This window comes from Rhinopithecus bieti, unplaced genomic scaffold (assembly GCF_001698545.2).
Source record: "Rhinopithecus bieti isolate Rb0 unplaced genomic scaffold, ASM169854v2 scaffold_5022, whole genome shotgun sequence".
NCBI classification, from domain to species: domain Eukaryota; kingdom Metazoa; phylum Chordata; class Mammalia; order Primates; family Cercopithecidae; genus Rhinopithecus; species Rhinopithecus bieti.
Window position 1 is genome coordinate 136,374 of NW_016804965.1, and position 22,634 is coordinate 159,007.

Sequence of the window (22,634 nt, forward strand, 5' to 3'; positions counted from 1 at the left end):
TGTCAGAGACACCTGGTCAGGGAGGTTAGGAGAAGGGGCATCCAAATCCACCCCCTCTAACTGGCTGCTGCTTTCCTGGCAGGGCTGCACTGGGACACCTCCCTTCCTTCCCACTTCCCCTTCTTCCTCCCATTCGCTGTCTCTTTGCACACCCCTAATATGGCCTTTCATAGTAAGAGGTCAATATGTTTTCACACTTGGGAAATCTCATTCAAGAATTTTTGTCAATGGACAAGTCATAAGAAGTCCTTCCATTTTAGGGCTCGTTGACGTCACCAAGAGGCGATAAATATCTGTTGATATAATTGGATGTGAGATTCAGTGTTGAGATAGCAAAATTCTGCCCCTCGTTCCTTGGCAGGGCCCTATGATTTATGCAGGAGCAGAGGCAGCACGCAATCGAGCTGTCAAGAGAGCGTCAGCTTATTAGGCAAATGCTGCGTGGTTTTTGAAGAGGGTCGACACTATAAAATCCCACTCCAGGCTCTGGAGTGGAGAAACTCGGAGACCAAGTCCATTGAGAGACTGAGGGGAAAGAGAAGAGAGAAAGAAAAAGAAAGTGGGAACAGAAAAGAGAAAGGAAGACAACCTCCAGAGAAAGCCCCGGAGACGTCCCTCTGCAGAGAGGCGGCAGCACCCGGCTCACCTGCGAAGCGCCTGGGAAGGTAGGGAGCGCCTGGACGGAACACACCACCAACTTTGCGTTGCCTGAGCTGCCGCGATGTGCGCCGCAGAGCAGGCTGCCACTGCCTGTGTACGTGTGTATGCATGTGTGCGTGCGTGTGTGTGTGTGTATGCGCGCGTGCGTGCGTGTGTGCGCGCGTGTTCGCGGACTGTTCCTTAAGATTACAGTAGTAGCTGGGATGTGGCAAAAGCAAACTTAGACGGCTGCTCTTCTTTACCCGTGCTGCCAGTTGCTCCTAGCTGGCTGTGTAAAGGAGCTCCTCCACCCCCTTCTATCCTAACCCCCGAGAGAAGGCAGCAAGGGCAGGGGTGGAGAGGGAAGACCAGGAGGCAGTAGTTAATCAATTTGGAAGAAAATGCTGAAATATCCGAAAGGGAGGTAGTCAGCGCGGGTGGAATCTTAAATCTGTGGCTCTTCTCTAGGCTCGGGAAAATTAGTTTTGAGGATCATTAGGAAGACGACGCAGGGACCGTCCCTTCAGACTCTAGAAAGAAGGGTCACTCCTGGCCGGCGAGCGCGTGAGCTTAGGTACAGAGCCCGGCAGGCACCGCCTTCCCCGCTCCCCAGGTGTTTCAGCACCGCGGACAGCGCCCACCCTAATTACTGAAGCCAGCAAGTCTAAGGTAGTCCCGTAGGAGGACCCCGTGTGCACCTGCCAGTTGAGCGAACTCTCACCAACTCTTTCTTTCTCTCTTCCCCTCTCTCATTCCGCCCTCCGCCCACCTCTGTGCCGCAGCGAGTGCCCCTAACATGCGGCTGCCGCTGCTGGTGTCCGCGGGCGTCCTGCTGGTGGCTCTCCTGCCCTGCCCGCCATGCAGGGCGCTCCTGAGCCGCGGGCCGGTCCCGGGAGCCCGGCAGGCGCCGCAGTACCCTCAGCCCTTGGATATCTTCCAGCCACCGCCGCAGTCCGAGCAGCCCCAGCAGCCGCAGGCTCGGCCGGTCCTGCTCCGCATGGGAGAGGAGTACTTCCTCCGCTTGGGGAACCTCAACAAGAGCCCGGCCGCTCCCCTTTCGCCCGCCTCCTCGCTCCTCGCCGGCGGCAGCGGCAGCCGCCCTTCGCCGGAGCAGGCGGCCGCCAACTTTTTCCGCGTGTTGCTGCAGCAGCTGCTGCTGCCTCGGCGCTCGCTCGACAGCCCTGCGGCTCTCGCGGAGCGCGGCGCCGAGAACGCCCTCGGCGGCCACCAGGAGGCAACGGAGAGGGAGAGGCGGTCCGAGGAGCCTCCCATCTCCCTGGATCTCACCTTCCACCTCCTCCGGGAAGTCTTGGAAATGGCCAGGGCCGAGCAGTTAGCGCAGCAAGCTCACAGCAACAGGAAACTCATGGAGATTATTGGGAAATGAAACGGTGCGTTTGGCCAAAAAGATTCTGCATTTAGCACAAAAAAGAATAATAAAAAATACAGTATTCTGTACCATAGCGCTGCTCTTACGCCATTTGTTTATTTTTATATAGCTTGAAACATAGAGGGAGAGAGGGAGAGAGCCTATACCCCTTACTTAGCATGCACAAAGTGTATTCACGTGCAGTAACAACACAATGTTATTCGTTTTGTCTACGTTTAGTTTCCGTTTCCAGGTGTTTTTAGTGGTGTTTTAAAGAGAATGTAGACCTGTGAGAAAACGTTTTGTTTGAAAAAGCAGACAGAAGTCACCCAATTGTTTTTGTTGTGGTCTGAACCAAAGAGAATGCCATTCTCTTGGGTGGGTAAGACTAAATCTGTAAGCTCTTTGAAACAACTTTTTCTTGTAAACGTTTCAGTAATAAAACATCTTTCCAGTCCTTGGTCAGTTTGGTTGTGTAAGAGAATGTTGAATATTTATATTTTTAATAAAAGCTGCAAAGGTAATCATGACTTTATTTTTTCTCTTCAGTGCTCATACACTGGAAATACTCTCATCTCTTAGCTTCCTCCAAATTGTCTTCAGCACCAGAAAAGAAAAACAAAACTTCCTGCATTGTACTTTTCCACTAAAAATACAAACATATATCAGTGGCTTACACAGACCCTGCAATCACATTGGGCTCATCTCTGTGCCATGGACTACTTCTCTGAGGTTGAGTTAATAATTCAGGAAGTTGCTCCCAGCAGCTCTAAAACATGGTAATTCTAAAAGGGAAGATCATTTTATAATGGAAATAACATTTAGCCCTGATCAATTAAAAGATGTGAAATAATTGGAGAGAGTGGGGAAAAGATGAAAGAAAAAGAGAAGCGTCAAGGTAGAAATTCCTCCAAACTATATGACCAAAATGCTGCATTCTTTCTCTATGAGAAAGACTCACTCTGTCAAACTACTACTTTGGTACCATGAAACAATTTTTTCTAAGCTATTTTCCAATTACTACTTCTAATAAGAGAAACTTAATAGCATCTCCACTTAAGATGACTAAATTTAGTCATTATAAAATGTCACACAGGAAAAATTTTCTTATGAAGAACATTTTGACTTTAATAATTACACAAATATCCTCCACATTTATGCCTAGGCCAACCTTACTCACTTTTATTCTTAGGAACATGAGCTACCTTTATTCATTTCTAAAACTGAACAGCACATTTAATTAGTTTTACAGTGCATTTGCCTTTGATAGTTTAGTTATAGCTTTAAACAATTCAATCAAATGTTTAATACTTCAAAATTAATTTGTATGAAGATGCATCTTATCCTGGGACCTTTGAAATACACTTAACTAATGGATGAATAAGATAGTACAGAACATTGAATAAATCATTATAAGACAAAGCTTTTAAAAACATCATTTATTTAAGAGTTCATATAGAGTAAAGTTACACTTACGTTCTGAAGGAGGCATTATGGTGGGACAAATATTAACAAAGCATGATTTAAATATATATATATATTTAATGTGTGATATGTTTGTATATATATTTAAATACATGCAATTGTTCTACAATTTACCAGATTGGTGCCACAGTGAATACAAGAGAAAGTAGACAGCTCTTGCTGGAAGATCTTTTTTAAGTGCCTAATATATGAAAATCTAAAACTAATATTAGAAAAATGTCACAAGAGATGCCCAGGCCTTCAGCTTTCTGGACCATGAAAGTGTCACCAAATTCAAAGAACATTTCTGAATGTACATCCAGTGATATCTGTTATGCAAAAGAGGAAAACTTTGTGAAACATTTCATAGCTTTGGTCAATGATTTACTTTTTGTCCATGTATTGATAAATCAGTCACTTCTGAGTTGACACTGATTTTCACTGACCACTTGCACTGTTAAAGAGTAAAGGAAATGAGAACTACTATAATATAATAACAAAAAGCCAGTGCCTATGAAAGACAAGAGCATAGTGACCACTTTTTTCACCATTTGCCACTTGTTACTGACATACACATGTACCACACCTACACACCCTTCACAATGTTTCCCACACAATAAAAGATTTGCGTAAGATCAAGTTTATTATTTCCAGTGCTTTCTGCAACTATTTTCTCAAAATATTCTCTCCCCCGAATATGTTAGATAAGTCATCTGGAATTACAGTTTTGGGTTATTTTTGCAGAAATCCTGTTCAGAGGTCCCTTTCATCATTTGCATAATATTAATTTCACTTGGGCTTCCTGCTGCCCACATGCATCTCAGCCAGGCAGACAGAGGGGCAGCAGTTGGAATGAATATCATTCATTTAGGGAGTTCAACCAGGAAAAGGAGAAGATATGGCGAGCTGGCTCAGAATCAGCTCCACTGCCACTCGCTGGAGCTGCAGCCTGTCCCTGGAGGGGAGGAGCCTCAAATCCAATCTGCAACGGAAGAAAATGGGAATCAGAGAAAAAAAGAGATTTGTTATTTTTGGATTGGTCCAGTCACTTTTCTACTGAGGAGAAAGTATAATAATAATAATAACAATTATTATTATAATAACAACATTATTATATGGGACATAATCATTAGAAATGGAAAGCAAGCTCAGATTATTTTGGCTACAGCCAAGAGTCATGAAAATAATTCACACTCATGATACAAAAAGAAGGAACAGTAATGCATGCAGTGAAGAGAAGTTCTTGGGAAAAAGGAGTTCAGGCTATACTAGCTTTTTTTTTTTAAGCCCACTTGTAAATGATTTATTCAGATGAGAGTCTCATTGAAACTTCTAGGAATTGGGTTTAGAAAAGCTTGCAGAATTTTTTAAAAATTCCAAATTTAAATGACACTGCTATGCCATATAACATTGTGGGACATAATATAATCCCTCCACTGCTGAAGAAGTTTCTACCATGTACATACATATATATTATCTTACTATAATTTTTGCAAAACTACAGGCTTAATTTTGGGCAAATCATGATGGGATTTTTTTTCTCTAGGTAATAAAATCTAATAACCATATCCATATTAAATCAAATCCAATATTTGCTGAAATGCAATTTGATTTTATGAGCTCAAACTCTTTACATTTTAAGGTACCATGACAAACACCGTCCTTCTTAGGAGAACTATGGATAAATAAGCAAACACGTTCCGATGACATCACTGGTAAAACTATCCCACCAGATTAGAATGCCACTGATTTCAAAGCAATGAGGTAGCCACATGCATTCAGCTCAGAAGCACTGGATGATTTTATGAAGCTGCGATATGAATGGATAATACCTGGCACAAGCAAAGCAGAACGTCGGTTAAGCACATTGTTTTACTGCCACTGAAAATAGTCTTGAGAGCAAAACAAGTTATTGGCCTGCACTTTACCGGATTTTACCCTAAACATATGTTTGGGGATGATGTTTCAAGAGCAATAAAATTATCCTAAGTCTTTATGGCTTTGGGATAATCCTTTGTGCTGCCACATCGTTTCCTGACAGAAAGTTAAAAAGGGTCATGAAATTATATTAGCCACAGTAGAATAAAACTGAAGTACGTAGTTTTCTGTGAAGGAATAGTGGAAACATCAAGTGAAATTGGGCTTTTTGAAAAAGAATGTTACTAGATTCTGTCGGTAATGTGTCAGATACCTCAATGTCCTTGAAAGTGAAGTAAAATAAACATTATCCTGACAGAATCCTGCACCTATTTTTACATGTTGAACTCCTCCCTTGCCCACCATAATCTTCCCACCCTGGCTAATAAACAAACAAACGAACAAACAAAAAACAAACCCTTAAGTCTCATGTATGGTTTATGCAAACAACAACAACAACAACAACAACAACAACAACAAAAACCCAAAAGCCCAAGTGATGTGGGAATATCATAAGAAGACTTATTTTTAAACATTCAATTTGAGTGAATAGTGAATTCCGCCTGGATGAACAGACCATCAAGGTCCATTTTGTGGCCTGTTTTTCTTGAAGATAGTTTCTAAACTAAAGGGAACTTCCATGGCAGCTGCTCTGAAATAGCTGAAGGGTGAAACGAGTGGCGTAATGTGTTTTCTGCAAAAGGCATAATCTTTGGGAAACTGCTGGTAGTGAACAAGCCCCTGGGACTGCTTTTGGGATGTGTATAAATTTTTGTGCTTTCCTGTACTAGAGATTAATATCTATCTTCCATTTAAAATGTTTTAGTTGTTAACCCACTATTGCCTTCATATTTGGGATTACATAGTTTGGATTGGCTTCTCTTACACCTCCATATTTCCAGGAAATTATTAGGTTTTCCTCCAAACAATATGGACCAATGCTGTCTTTCAGAAAAGAAAAGCCAGTACCAGAGTGGGGGGTTATCCAATAGCAGAGGTTATCCTGAGTATCTTTAGATAATTGTACCATCTCCTTGGTCTTGTTTATATTCACTGAGGACCCAACAACCAGCTCGGCAAAGAAAGTTCTGTGCAAAGAGGCTTAGCCTAGTTTTGAATCCCATACCAACTACTTATTAGCTGTATGACTTGGACAAGTTAGTTAACTCTCTGAGCCTTAGTTTTCTCTTCTGTAAAATAGAGATGAGAACCTACCCTACAAGGTTGTTGTAAGGACTGAACAAATAAAGAAATACACATAAAGCACTTTACACATGACTCACTTATATTAGGTTGGTCCTTCCTTCCTTCCTTCCTTCCTTCCTTCCTTCCTTCCTTCCTTCCTTCCTCCCTCCCTCCCTCCCTTCCTGCCTTCCTTTTTTCCTTCTTTTCTTCCTTCCTCCCTTCCTCTCTCCCTCCCTCCCTCCCTTCCTTCTTTCCTTCCTTCCTTCCTTCCTTCCTTCCTTCCTTCCTTCCTTCATTCCTTCCTTCCCCTCTTCCCTCCCTCCTTTCTTTCAACAGTGAAGAGACTCCTCTGCCATGCAGAATCACCTGGGGACTGTTTATGACAAACCATATACAATAGCACTGACCCCCCAGTAAGAAAAGACAATAGTATTTGCAATCTCATTTTTCCAGAATTGGGCATCATTTCTATGATTTAATCGCTTCAGTGTGCTGTAATCACAGGCCTCAATGACACTGTTCAGTGTATCTCCAAAAGGCCCTACTTCATACATGGCTACCTCATAAAGGAAGAATGAGTTAAAGATCTAAAACTCTTTTCTATAAGCATAGCTCATCAAATCAAAAGCAGATCTTTTTCCTATAACCTTCCCCAGATGGAGCTGTATATATGTGTTCCTTCAAATAGTTTTCTAAATGCTAGCTCTCGTTTATTACAGGAAGTGCTGTGTCTTGGGAATAGTGATGTTCTATGAAGCAGAACAAGGTACAGAGAATTACAAGCACTGTTCTCCTCTACCTGCTTGGGAGCTTGTCCTGCATTCCAGTTTGGTCTGATATGCACACAAAGGTAAACAACAGATTATTAGTTCCATATTACAGTCATGTGTTTTTTAATGTTGGGGATACCTTCTAAGAAATGCATCCTTAGATACTAAGCAGACATTAAAAATAGCAAGATCATGTCTTTTGCAGGGACATGGATGGAGCGGGAGGCCATTATCCTTAGCAAACTAACACAGAAACAGAAACCAAATACCACATGTTCTCACTTATCACTGGGAGCTAAATGATGAGAACACACGAACACATAGAGGGGAATAACACACACTGGGGCTTTCGGAGGGCGGAGGGTGGGAGGAGGGAGAGGATCAGGAAAAACAAGTAATGAGTACTAGGCTTAATACCTCGGTGATGAAATAATCTGTACAATAAACCCCCATGACACAAGTTTACCTACGTAACAAACCTGCATTTGTACCCCTGAACTTAAAATAAAAGTTTTTTAAAAAAGAAATGCATCCTTAGGTAATTTTGTTGTTATGTGAACATTATAGAACGTACTTACATGAGCCTCAGTTTGGGTTAGGCAAACACTTTCCGTAACTTGGAACTGTCCTGTACACAGAGACACAGAGTCCACAAGGCTCTGTCAGAATGCATGCTCATTAACACCCATCAACAAGAAATGATTTTAGATTTAGGTTGCTTCTACCTCTTGGCTATTGAGAATAATGTTGCTTAAACAGGAGTGTGCAAATATCTGTGTGAGGCCCCGCTTTCAATTCTTTTGAGTATATACTCGGAAGTGGAATTGCAGGATTTTATGGTAACTCTGTTAAATTTTTTGAGGAATCTCTATACTGTTTTCCATAGCAGCTGCTAAGGACCATTTTACATTCTCCCAGCGATGCATGAGGGTTCCAATTTTACCACATCCTCACTCCTAATTGTTTAATATTTGCAGGGTATTTTAAAAAAAATATAAATTCGTTGCAAACAAAAAAGCAGGACTTGGCACAGATACTTGCCATGTTCACAGAAACATTATTCACAATAGCCAAGAGGTAGAAGCAAGCCAAGTGTCCATCCATGGAGAAGTGGATAAACAAAATGTCATGCGCACATACGTTGTCAATAATCAATGGAATACAATGGAACACTGTTCAGCCTTAAAAAGGAGAAAAATTCTGGCACATGCTACAACATGGATGAACCTTGAGGACGTTATGCTAAGTGAAATAAGCCAGACACAAAGGAACAAACATTATATGATTCCACTTATATGACATATCTAGATAGTCAAATTCATAGACAGAAACTAGGATGATGGTTACCAGGGGCTGCGGAAGGGTGAAATGGGGAGTTTTTGTTTAATGTGTATAGTGCTTCTGTTTTGCAAGATGAAAAAGTTCTAGCAATTGGTTGCACAATAGTGTGAACATACTTAACACTACTAAACTGGACACTTAGAATGTGTAATGGGAGCATACACATTATATACTCCCATTTTCTGTTATACTGCTTATACTAACATTTTTTCTGTTACCTAGCCTGCTTTTTCATTCCTGTTACCTTCTTGGCTCCTAAAGGCACACAAGCTTATTGCTCTTAACAGATACTATAGACACTTAGAATGTGTAATGGGAGTGGTTAAGATGGTAAATTTGTGTTCTGCATTCTTTACTAGAATTAAAAATTTTTTAAATTCAGGCAACATCACATTAAAATCTGGATTTGTAGGTTCTTTGGACAAAGCAGAAATGAACAACCCAGAACTTGCATGGAGAGCTAAGCAGTGTTGTGCCTTGGATTGGGAATGCTCCCTCCCTTCTGCCCATCTCGGTCAGGGTCACAGTGCCCAACACTCCCTTTGCTGCCCCTGCTGCAAGGCTGGTTTCAGTTGCCATTTATCATTGTGCTTACACAGTTGCTACGCTCAGAGTAAAAAGGAAAGCAAGCAATGTCTTGTAGTTATGCTTCTATTAACATTGTTCTGTTACCTGGCCTGCTTTTTCATTCATATTACCTTCTTGGCTCCTAAAGGCGCACAAGCTTACTGCTCTTAACAGAAGGTTCATTTTTAGCATGAAGGTGTCAAAGAAAAGAAAGTAAAATGCTCAACAGAGATTTGGCTTGATTTTTATGTTAAATGTGATGAGTGATTTTTTTAAAGCTAAAGTGTGTCTCATGGCAAGATTCTTGACAGTGAAAGCATGAAAATGCCTTTAAAATTCATTTGAGTACAGATTAGTCCCCAGGATCTTAGCATAGGGGACATAACTGGGTGCAGATTGGTGGATATGTGCTTGTTTGGGCTTGGGGGTCAATGCCAGTAGCCCCCTTTACCTAAATGCATCTTACCCCACCTCTTCTACCTAATGAAACTAAACAAATGCTTTCCTGACATTCACTCTGGCACAAGTTTGGGTAGCCACATTTGAGGGTGACGGGGGCATTATTTTTTTAAGCTGCCGCAAAGTAGAAGAGTGAGCTTATTTTAATCAGTGAGCAGTGCCTTTGAGTCCCTAAGTTTCCCAGGGCCTCCATGGCATACCAGCATCAACCCTTTCCCAAATGATCATTCTCTACATCATCCATGACTCTGATCCACTAACGCTTACCTGTCTTGTGTTCCATTCCTTAAGGCTCAGTCAAGCGATAGCAATCAAGCTGAGAAGATGCATTGCAATGAAGACATTAATGGATAATGATGGCCTCATGCATGCCCCTGCCAGATAATACTTTACCTAGAAATATTCATGCCTTATCCTGAGGGATCAGATGCCAGGCCATTGAGGAGATGTTGGGGGCCTTGAGGAAATTTATGCCTAGGCCCCCAGAGCTGGGCTGCCATTTCCTCAATCTCTGAGTGCTGCAGGGAATGCCAGTCAGAAATTCAACCTGACACAGGATCTGGTTACCAATGCATGTTAAAAGCCTGTCTTTCTGGGTCAATTTAAAGAAACCCTTGCCCATCTATCATGAAATGCCTTTGCCTTAAAGGAATGTGGACAGGAGGGGTACAGCTAGACTTAAGGCTGTTGAGTGGGCAACCATCCAGTATCCATCTCACACCTGCTAGGCTGGGTCAGAGAACCAAAGCCAGATGCTGGAAACAGGTGTAAGTAGGAATGCTGAGACCATGTTTAGAATGTTTATTCAGAAAGACCAAGCCCAAGCATTGGCCTGCTCCCCTAGTTAGCATTCCTGAACCTCAGGCTCTTGGATAGTTTAGGTGTTACAGATTCCTAACCAGGAAGGAGAGTACAGCCAAGAACCCAGGGCAGTCACCCATGATGAGAAGTAACTGAGGCACTATCTCTGACTTACGGCCAAGGGTCAAAGCCTTAGAAACTCTGTTACACAGCTCTGCCATCATGGGTGTCTCTTTCACAGGAATGCAGACGTTTCTGCTTGGGACAGAGCAATCAAGGTATGTTAAGAATGAAATGTAGAGCTGTGAAAATGCAGCACAGCTAGAGGAAGCAGAAAATAGGAACCCCTAAAAAGAGCTCTGGAAGGAAAACACTCGCTAAAATGCATTTTTTGGCCAGGCATGATGGTGTGTGCCTGTAATCCCAGTGCTTTGGCAAGTTGAGGCAGGAGGATTGCTTGAGGTCAGGAGTTTGAGGCCAGCCTGGGCAATATGGCACGACCCTACCCCTACAAAAAACTTAAAAAAAAAATTGCTGGGTGTGGTGGCACGTGCCTGTAGTCCTAGCTACTCAGGAGTCTGGGTGGGAGAATCATTTGAACTCAGGAGTTCAAGGTTGCAATGAGCTATGATCACAACACTGCATTCTAGCCTGGATGTCAGAGAGAGATCCTTTTTCTAAAAAAAAAGAAAAGCATTTTTTCTTGGAAGGATTCACAGCCATACACACTGAGTGATAAAGGGGGTGTGTGGAGTGAACTGACTGGGAGGCTTTGTTGCCATCAGCTGCCTCCTTCTTGCTAAGAGAAAATCGGAAACGAGAATAATTTCCTGAGGTCCATCCAATAAGCAGGAATTAAACTCACTTCTTCCTGACCTGGAGAAGGATGCTGTGGTGTGTACTGTTTGGTTTGTGTCAGGTGTGTTGTCCAGGAATTGATGGGATCAGGGTGGAGAGGACAGGTTATGGAAGTTGACATCACAGCCTGGCAAAACTGCAGCCAGCATTCTTCTCAGATATGGAGCTGACAGTTGTGTGTCATGTAGAGAGTGTGTATGTATTCTTGTTCTTCCTGAAAAGAGAACTGGATTGCAAAGAATTAGATCATTAATTCTTCACAGACAGGGGTTTCTTACATTTCATTAGGCAAACAGACCCAACAGGTTGCCCTTAAGAACCATGGGAGGTCGACAGTATTATTATCGGTTACAGAAAAGCTCAGACTCAGGAAGTTTGAGGACCTTGCTCAAAGTAACTCTAGGATAAAGTGCCGAGATTTGTTCATAGTGACCAGAAGTCCAAAGGGAAAGAGGGCAGCTGGTGCTGCTGCACACCTGAGACTCGGGACAGAGTCAGCCTCTCCACCGAAGGCAGAGAGACAGGCAGGTTGGTTGACACCACGGGATGCAACTGAAGGATCGGCTTGCCCTCATTTGCAGTGGACAGCCACATCCCTGCCAGCAGTGGAGGCCTAGAAATGACCCACCTGTGCTTGTGAGACTGTGCCGATCTAGCCTGAGTGGTGAGTCAAAGCAGAAGAGCCCCTGGTCATGCTGATTTTTGCCTCAGTCCCATTAACCGAAGTGAAGTGGGGATTCATCCACTTTTCTTAGATGCTGCTTGGCTTCCATTACACTGCATGCCCCACTTGGTGGAGGATGAGAGATCGAAAGGCAACAAGCTCCCAGCTACTCTGTGATCCTAAGCAAGTCACACCTCCTTTAGAATCCTCATTTTCCTCCACTATAAAATGAGGAAGTTAAACAGTTCCTACTGTAGTGGGCTGTTGTGAGGTTTAAATGAGAGAATCCTTATGAAAGGCTTTGTAGATGATAAAGCAATGGACACACATTAGTTACAGTCAATGCCACGTGCCATCGTTTTTTGAGATGCATTAACACCTTGGTGGACTAACTCTTCACTTCGTGGGCTGTAGTGGGAGAAAAGGTGTACCATGGAAATCACTGAGATACACATATAAACACAGAAAAAAACCCACAGGATGTACAACACTAACAAAGGTCTTAGGTTAAATCAGAATAATAAACAATTTGAAAACACAGGAAGCTTAGCTCAGCTAGCTATGTTATAACAGCTCCCCCAGAGAGTTCTCCCAGAGCTCGCGTTCATGGAATTGTAGAGTCGTAGGCACAGGTTGCCAGGGGAAATGAATGAATTCATTACCCTACTCACACACAATTTACATTATATTTTCCTCTTTAAAATGGATACATCCATTTTAGCTTCCTATTAAAGTGACATTTACTTAGGATGCCATTTGATCCTGAGAAATGTAGTCTACACTTTTATTATTGACTTTTTTTTTGTCCTTCTGGTAAAACCCCCAAATTGACAGATAGAGATACAGTGACAGATATTGGGGGCCTCGAGGAGATTGAGGAGATGGCAGCCCAGCTGTGGGGGCCTGGGTGTAAATTTCCTCAAAGCGCCCAATATCTGGCACTTTCTCAGCAGGAAAAAAAAAAAAAGCCCAGAAAACCAATATTGCAGTTGTAGGGTACAAATGAAAAAGTATTAATAATGTTAATGTAATGGTCTCATTCAAACTTACTTGTTAAAAAAAACCCTCTCCAGCAATTTTCTTTTTCTGGGTAAGAATGTCTGCATCTCACTACCATAGCTTCTTATAATTTCCAGGATTATTAGGCTCCGGACAATGTTTTGGAGTAAATATAGGCCAATCCTGAGGGCTGATCAGTTTTCTCTATTTTATCAAGTTGAAATTCCAGCACAGTCAGGGCACCTGGCATATCAACAATTTGTAAGCTTGAATCTCCTAATTTGTAAAACACGTAGCAATTGCTCTCAGTAGGGATCTCTGTTTGAAAATAATTTGACATCCTGAATCCTTCAATTAAATTTAGAGAACAGAGTTAAATTTTCATTCACTTCCGTTTGTTTTGGAAAATTAAATAGATCATTTCAAAGAACCCAAGACCTATAGTCACACTCATGGGAAATCATGTTCTTAGTCTCTAGTTTTTTTTAATGCTTTGTAATATCTTGTGAAATTAATCTTCCTCAGAAAAGCAGCTTCCTGGCCCTCTAGGCTCCTGCCTCTCTCACCTCTCAGTCTCTAGTGGCAGCTGGAGTGGATGTTTGCACTTGAAATCAGAATGCATAGCTTGGTCTCAAAAATCATTTGCATAAAAATGCTTTTATCTTTTTGCAGGTTACACTCAGTAGAGATGCGGGGCTCACAAAGGTTGTTCCTCCTTGGAACTTTGGCCCATTGTCCATCCTGGCTTAGGAAAATATGAATATTTTCAAGGGCACTGAACCTTGAGTGATGAGAAAGCCTCAGGTCTGGGGACACATGTATTGGTTTCTGAAAGCCTGGGAAATAAACCCTGGACTTCAACAGGGAAAACACTTATCTTGGGATCAATTCTTCAAGAAAATAAATAAACAATGCTAAATATGAATGTACCTAAACAGTTTCCAAATACATGAGGCAAAAACTGATACAGTAAGATAGAAAAATTCACAATTCTAGTCAAAGATCTCAAAATTTCTCTCTCAGAAACTGACAAAACAGGTAAACTGAAAATCAATATGGATATAGTAGAGTTAAACAACACTATCAATCAACTGCCTTAATTGACAAGCACAGAACACCATACCCAACAACAGAAACACTTGTGTTTTCAAATGCATGTGGAATATTCGCTAAGGTTGATCACATTCTGAGACATAAAACAAATCTTAATAAACTTAAAAGGATTGGAAATATATAAAGTATATTCTAGTCTCTCTCCATAACAGAATTAAACTGCAAGTCAAAAAGAAAGATATCTGAAAATCTTCAAATATCTGGAAATGAAATGCCACTCATCTAAATAACCCAAGGGTCAAAGAAGAAACTACAAAGTAAACTAGAAAATGTTTTAAATTAAATAAAAATGAAAATACAACATATCAAAATTTGTGGGATAGAGCAAAACCAGTGATGAGAAGTAACTTTATAGCACTGAAAGCTTATATCAGAAAGCAAGAAAAATCTCATATTAATAATCAGAGCTTTAACCCTAATAAACAGAAAGAGAAGAGAAAATTAAACCCAAAGTAAGCACAAGGATGAAAATCATTAAGAGCAGAAATGAATAGAATAGAAAAACTGATAAAAAAAAAAAGTGGAGAAAACCAGTAAAGCCAAAAGCTGTTTTTTTTTTTCAAAGATAAATAATCAAAACATTGAAGAAACTATGTCGAAGTTGGAGACTACACTGACTTATTTGGAGGCTTCTATTAAAGCTATTATAATCAAGACACTGTGGTATAGGGGAAGGGACAAACTTACATATCATACATACAAATCAATGGTACAAAATACAAAGTCCAGAAATAGACTCACACATATATGGTCAATTGAATTTCTACAAAAGTATTAAGGTAATTCACTGAGGAAAAGGATAGCCTGTTAACAAATAGTGCTGAAACAAATGAATATCTATATCAAAAAACAAATAACAAACTTTCCTTACCTCATCTACACAAAAATTAATGAAATGATCTTAGACCTGATTTAAGAGCTAAAACTATAAAAATTCTAGAAGAAAACATTGGAGAAAATCTTTGTAATTTTGAGTTAAGGAAAGTTTTCTTAAATGGGACATAAAAAACACAAAGTATAAAGAAAAAAATAAATTGGGCTTCATCAAAACTAAAAATGTTTGCTCCTCAAAATATTCTAAGAAATGAATAACAAACAGTGAGATTGAAATGGTAATAAAAAAAAATTGCCAAAAAAAAAAGGTCTAGGACCAGATGGATTCACAACTGAATTCTATCAGACATTCAAAGAAGAATTGGTACCAATCCTATTGACACTATTCCAAAAGAGAGAGGAAAAGGGAAATCATTTATGAAGCCAGTATTACCCCAATACCAAAAACAGGGAAGGACATTACAAAAAAAAGAAAACTACAGACCAATATCCCTGATGAACATAGATGCAAAAATCCTCAATGAAATACTAGCAAACCGAATCCAATAGCATATTAAAAATCAAGTCCACCATGATCAAGTGGGTTTCATCCCAGGAATGCAGGGATGGTTTAATATACATAAGCCAATAAATGTGATATGCCACATAAACACAATTAAAAACAAAAATCACATGATCATCTCAATAGATGCAGAAAAAGCATTTGACAAAATCCAGCATCTCTTTATGATTAAAACCTTCAGCAAAATTGGCATAGAAGGGACATACCTTAAGGTAATAAAAAACCATTTACAACAAAGCAACAGCCAACAAAATACTGAACAGGGAGAAGTTGAAAGCATTCCCCCTGAGAACAAGAACAAGACAAGGATGTCCACTTTCACCATTTCTATTCAACATAGTACTGGAAATTCTAGCCAGAGCAATCAGACAAGAGAAGGAATAAAGGCATCCAAATTGGTAAAGACGAAGTCAAACTGCTGCTGTTTGCTGATGACAGGATCGTATACCTACAAAATCCTAATGACTCATCCAAAAAGCTTCTAGAACTGGTAAATTAATTTAGCAAAGTTTCAGGATACAAAATTAACGTACACAAATCAGTGGCTTTGTTATATACCAGCAGCAACCAAGCTGTTCTTGATCAAATCAAGAACTCAACCCCTTTCACAACACTTGAAAAAAAAAAAAAAAAACTCTTAGGAATACATCTAACCAAGAACCTCTACAAGGAAAACTACAAAACACTGTGGAAAGAAATCATAGATGATACAAACAAATGGAAACACAACCCATGCTCATGGATGGGTAGAATCAGTAATCATACCGCCAAAAGCAATTTAAAAATTCAATGCACTTCCCATCAAAATACCACCATCATTCTTCACAGAACTAGAAAAAAGAATCCAAAAATTCATATAGAACCAAAAAAGAGCCCTCATAAGCCAAAGAAAGACTAAGCAAAAAGAACAAATCAGTAGGCATCACATTACCCAACTTCAAACTATCCTAGAAGGTCTTAATTACCAAAACAGCATGGCACTGGTATAAAAATAGGCACATAGACCAATGGAACAGAATGGAGAACCCAGAAACAAAGCCAAATACTTACAGCCAACTGATCTTCGACAAAACAAACAAAAACATAAAGTGGGGAAAGGACACCGTATTCAACAAATGTTGTTGGAATAATTGGCAAGCCACATGTAGTAGAATGAAACTTGATCCTCATATTGCACCTTATACAAAAATCAACTCAAGATGGATCTTAAATCCATCTTAAATCTAAGACCTGAAACCATAAAATTCTAGACAATAGCATCAGAAAACCCTTCTAGACGTTGGCTTAGGAAAAGACTTCATGACCAAGAACCCAAAACAAATATAACAAAAACAAAGACCAATAGATGGGACTTAATTAAACTAAAAAGCTTCTGCACAGCAAAAGAAATATCAGCAGAATTAACAGACAACCCACAGAGTGGAAGAAAATCTGCACAATCTATACATCCAACAAAGGACTAATATCCAGAAGCTACAAGGAACTCAAACAAATCAGCAAGAAAAAAACAAACGGTCCTATCAAAAAGTGGGCAAAGGACATGAACAGACAATTCTCAATAGAAGATATACAAATGGCCAGCAAGCATATGGAAAAATGCTCAATCTCACTAATTGTCAGGGAAATGCAAATCAAAACCACAATGCGATACCACCTCACTCCTGCAAGAATGGCCATAATCAAAACATTAAAAAATAATAATAGTAAATGTTGGTGGGGATAAGGTGAAAAGGGAACAATTTACACTGTTGGTGGGAATGCAAATTAATACAACCACTATGGTAAACAGTTTGGAGATTCCTTAAAGAACTGAAAGTAGATCTACCATTTGATCCAGAAATATCACTACTGGGTATCTACTCAGAGGAAAATACGTCATTAAACGAAAAAGATACTTGCACATGCATCACATGCATGTTTATAGCAGTACAATTCACAATTGCAAAAATATGAAACCAGCCCAAATGCCCATCAGTCAATGAGTGGCTAGAGAAAATGTGATACACACACACACACACACACTCACACACACATCATGGAATACTACTCAACCATAAAAAGGAATGAAGTAATGGCATTCGCAGCAACCTGGATGGAATTGGAGACTATTATTCTAAGTGAAGTAACTCAGGAATGGAAAACCAAACATCATATGTTCTCACTTATATGTGGGAGCTAAGCTATAAGGATGCAAATGCATAAGAATAATACATGGGACTTTGGGGACTTGGGAGAAAGAGTAGGGGTTGGGGAGGGATAGAAGACCACACATTGGCTACAGTGTATACTGCTTGGGTGCACCAAAATCTCAGAAATCACCACTAAAAAACTTATTCATGTAATCAAACACCACCTGCTCTCCCAAAACATATTGAAATAATAAAAACTAAAAATTAAAAGAAATGAAAGGGAAAGCCACAGACTGGGAGAAATTATTTGCAAAACATCTATCTGATAAGGAAATTTTATCAAGAACACATAAAGAACTTCTCTCTAAGAAGATAAACAACTGAATAAAAAGTTGGGCAAAAGATGTGTACAGTTACTTCACCAAAGAATGTATAAAGATGACCAATGAGTACAAGAAAAGGTGCTAACCATTAGTCTTTGTCAAAATGCAAATTAAAACCATAAAGAGATACCATGCATAACCATCCACCCAGAATAGCTGAAATATGAAAGATTGACACAATACCATGCACTGGTAGAACGTAGAGTAGGTAGAACTCTCTTACCTTGCTGGTGGAAACAGAAAAAACTGAATAACCACTACGGAAACTAGTTTGACAGTTTCTTATGAAGTTAACCACAAATTTACCATACAATCCAGCAATTCCACTCCTTCATTTACTCAACAGAAATGAAAACATGTATTCACACAAAGACCTATATGTGAGTGTTCACAGCAGCTTAATTTATTATAGTCAAAGCAGCTAAGAACACAAACATCCATCAAGTGATGTATAGATAAGTAACTAGTGACATACCCACACAATAGAATACCACTTGGGAATAAAAAGAACTAAGACACTATACATGCCACAAAATAAACAAATCTCAGAAGCATTATGCTAAGTGAAAAAAAAAAAAGCCAGTTATAACAGCATACAATACTGTATGTTTTCATTCACAGGACCATTTGGAACTGGCAGAACTATAATGACAATTAAACGCATCGGTGGTTGCCAGAGGCAAGGATGCAGAGAAGAGATATAATGGTAAAGACACATGAGGGAACTTTCTGAGGTGATGAAAATATTCTACATCTTAACTGTGGTGGTAGCTATACAATGCTACATATTTGTCCAAACTCACTGAACTGTACACTTAAAAGGTAAATTTTAGTGTATGTATATCTCAATAAAGTTGATTTTAAAAATCACATCTTTCATTTCTTTTTTTTTTTTTACATCTTTCATTTCTTCATCCATTGAATGTTCTGTGTCTTTCTCTGCTGTGTACATCCTGTCTTTGCTATACTGAGCAGTGAGGTCTGTAAGTACCTTTAGGTGACTTCAGAGTAGAGTCATCATGGATGGGGAGTTCATGCAATCTGAAGGAGGTAATAGCAGCTGTGTAAACACTCAGCTAAATGAGTGCCTAGGGAGAAATCTGGAAAATGGTTTGGGAAATTGGGATTTATGTAAGAGCTTCAAGTCAAGAAATGTACTTTGAGAAATGCAATGGACTCTCTATCTCACTGAGAATCTGTTGTAATTATTGTCACTCATAATGACTTGTGTCAGGCCTAAGTCCATAACCCTCCCAATGAAAATACCTGAAACCAATTATAAAATTCCTAGTAGTAGATTTTACACTGCCCCATGTGAAAATAAATGAATCTATTCATTGAGTAGTCTCTTTATTTTCCTGATGAGAAAACTGAGGCTCAAAGAACTTAAATGCCCAGAGTCAGACACTGAAGCAGCTCCAGGACCAGATCTGAAGTCCTTTCTTCTAACTTCTGGATCCTTCCACAGTCTTGAGCTTTGGCAAAATTTCTACCCAATTTGTTTGTCTATTTTTCAGGCTTGAAGAATAGAATGTGAAAAGTGGATATTTTTGAAACAACAAATCGCTATGATATAGTAAAGCTTTTAGGGCCTCTTATCACAGCAACTTTGTGTTCTGGTGAAATACTGAGCTGTGGTTCTATATAGAGGCAGAAATTGCAAAGATTTCAAAGTCCCCATCTCCAAAGCAATTGGCTCTGGCTGGAGTGTTTGTGTCTGTGTGTGTGTGTGTGTGTGTGTGTGTGTGCGCGCGCGCGCATGGTGGGGAGATCCTCTTACCTTGAGGCAGCTGCTGTGTCCAGCTCAAGTATCAGCCAGAGCAGCTGCTGAGTTAATCCACCAAATAAAGACACATTTCTCTGGAAACACCTGTTCCCTGCTTAGTTCCCATTAAATGGTTTGGGCAAATTCTTCCAGGTGAGGCCACTAAGCTGCACTGGAAAGGGAGGAAGGAGAACTGGGAGGGGGCTTTCATTGCTGCTGCTCCCACCTCTATACAATTTAATTGCCACACATAGCCCCAATAAAATGCCCAACTGTCCATGGGGAGTGGGTGGGGGGTGGAAGCAGACTGGAAAAGCAATGGCCATAAGAAGTCATGCCCAAGAGAAAAGGTCTCACAGAGACTGGTTCCAAGGCAGCCAACCCGTCTCACAGCATCCTTCTCCCACCGTATTCATGCCTTGTTTTCTGAGGTTGACTAGGGCACGGTGTAATTCTTTCAAAATAAATTATAAAATTAACATATGAAGTAAATCAAAGGTTACTCCTACCAAACTCTCTTTGCATTGACTGAGAATACAGCAGGCCTGGCTGAGAAGGGCAGAAACTGAGAGGATGACTCTGCAGCTAAAGATCAGTTCATGAGCGAGGGCTTTGCACAGTTTTCTGGGAGGACTGGGGTGTGCAGAGGTTCCAAGTGCATCCTGTAGAAGCCCGAGGAAACTGGGGCTTTAATGAGTTCAAATTCACCACAAGACTGAATCCAAACCTTGCTTTTTCTTAGAGAATGCCCAAGGGGAGCTACAACACTCTTCTGATCTAACAAGAAGTAGTGGTCCTGTCCATCACTGGTAGAGGAAGCTGATGTTTGTTTTTTGCCATGAAAGGTTTTTTGCCTGTGTACTTGGGTGAAGAGAGAAGGTACATGATAAAGTAGAAATTGTTCAGCACCAGAAACCACAGGCAGTAAAATCAAGGGCATGTTTCACTGTGTACATAGATATGAGTAAAGCACCAAGAAAGAGAGCATTTACTTCTAAAAGGTTTGCAGTTCAGCTGTTGTGGGCTGAATATAGTTTACACGTCAGCAAGTGAGCCTGAGATGCTTCTGAGTTTTAAAGGCAACATTACTCTGACATGGGACCACCTAGTAAAGAGATGTAAGACCACCACTGAATCAAGGAGAACTCTTACCACATCCTAAATGTTCAAGGTAAGCCTAGTGATGAAAAGTGAAATTCCAACACTCTAACCTTGAACTGGACAAATATGAATCAGGTAAACTGGGTTCTGAAGTGGTGAAGCTGAATCAGGCCTGCAAAAAATTCTCAGAGGCTGGGAATTTGCTGCTATAGCGAGGTCTCTATCAACCTGCCCATATCCCATTTCTGGGATCAAAGAGTAGTACTCCATCATGAATAGGTGTCCTTCTCTATGTGAAAGGCCCTTCCTCAAACACCAAGAACTATACAGCAAGGTTCTTTACAATACTGGATGTCAACACTCTCCCCGCACCTGCTCCACCTGACCCACCCTCCTCTCCCCAGGCAGGCATGTGGATGTCAGCATACATGACATGGGCTCAGTGGATGGCAGCCTTGAAGCATGACACTCCCTCTGCAGCCTCAGAGAAGCAATACAAGACATATATGTAGTGACAAAGCCCCAAACCCGAATTCTTGGAATGTAAACAGAACCCTTCAGACAATTATTCAGATCCACAATTAGGTTCTGGTTCCAATAAAGCATGGAGTTTTCTCTCTCACCATTTGCCCCCCTGAGTCCATGGCCAATACATCCTCCCACTCCTCTTTACCAAAGATAATGTCTGGAGGAGTTGGGCAGCTGAGCAGACTGTAAGGACACTCAGGACACTCTAGGGTGCACAGGTTTCCAGCTGACATTGCGGGCAGGTCCTGCTCACACACATTTGCAGACACGGCAGAGACCAATGGAGACACCACCGCCATTGCTAAGCACATGGCTAATGAGGCAGAAAGTCTATGATGGGAGCTTCCAGAAGAGTCAGTGTCAACCCAGGGAAAAGTCAGTAAGCCAGAAATAGCCAAGGCCTTTGAGCACCACTGACCCTGAACTGCCTGTGAGTTACAGGCACAGGGAGCTGGGTCTCAGGCCTAGCAGAGTCATTTACACAAAACTACATGGAAGTTGGGCTCTTTAAATATTATTAATTAAACTGAGAACTTTCAAAAGGGTATTAAAGGATTAGGATGTCAGTCCTCAAGCAAATCTCATAACAGCAATCAAGCAAAGGCTTCGCTATGAGAAGGGTGACTAGAAAATAATATACACAGACTGCTTGATGACTTTATGGCTTAGTTCTTTGGTTCTAATTCCTGATGGCTGGTAAGTACACATTGATCCTCTGGCTGTTAATTCTTTCAGGTCTCACGTGGTTGCAATTCCCCAAATACTTCTTCACTCAGGGCATCTTTCTCTCAGGGACCTCCTCTCCCAGTAGAAATTCTGTAGAGTCTGAGGATTCAAAGAGAACCCACCTGCTCACCTGCATAGGAATTGCCTAGAACAGCATCCCACCAGGAGTCACTTGGCCACCTCCTGAGCACCTCTGGTGTAAGCAGATGAAATGCTTCTTCTTAATCTATGGAAACCTGCATTTTCCTGCAGAAGTCCTTTGCTGCTCCTTTCTCTACGAGCAGTAAGTCCTCATGGCATTATGGACATTTGAAACTGGTCTCCCCTAATGACCATTCTGGAGGGTTTGCTCCTGCTGGATTACTGAATAATTGCCCATGGAGTCACTGTTCTCGGTCAAGGTTCCCCTCCATGCAGGAATAGATAATGGAGCAATTCTCCTCAGGAAGAGGTCTTGAGG

At 40.8% G+C, this 22,634-nt stretch overlaps 2 protein-coding genes across 4 annotated transcripts in view; one reads left to right on the forward strand and one right to left on the reverse strand.

Moving 5' to 3' along the window:
* Positions 1–233: 233 nt before the first annotated feature.
* On the forward strand, positions 234–2,532 carry CRH (corticotropin releasing hormone). Its single transcript, XM_017870778.1, has 2 exons — positions 234–665; positions 1,422–2,532. The coding sequence occupies exon 2, from the start codon at positions 1,436–1,438 to the stop codon at positions 2,024–2,026; it is 591 nt and encodes a 196-aa protein (XP_017726267.1). The 5' UTR covers positions 234–665; positions 1,422–1,435; the 3' UTR covers positions 2,027–2,532.
* A 1,563-nt stretch (positions 2,533–4,095) lies between these two features.
* The window catches only part of TRIM55 (tripartite motif containing 55), a 49,238-nt gene continuing 30,699 nt past the window's right edge, over positions 4,096–22,634 (reverse strand). For all 3 annotated transcript variants that reach the window (XM_017870781.1, XM_017870779.1, XM_017870780.1), the window contains one exon: positions 4,096–4,454. In XM_017870781.1, coding sequence (XP_017726270.1) covers positions 4,332–4,454 — 123 coding nt within the window. In that variant the 3' untranslated portion in view covers positions 4,096–4,331. The remainder of the gene's footprint in view (positions 4,455–22,634) is intronic.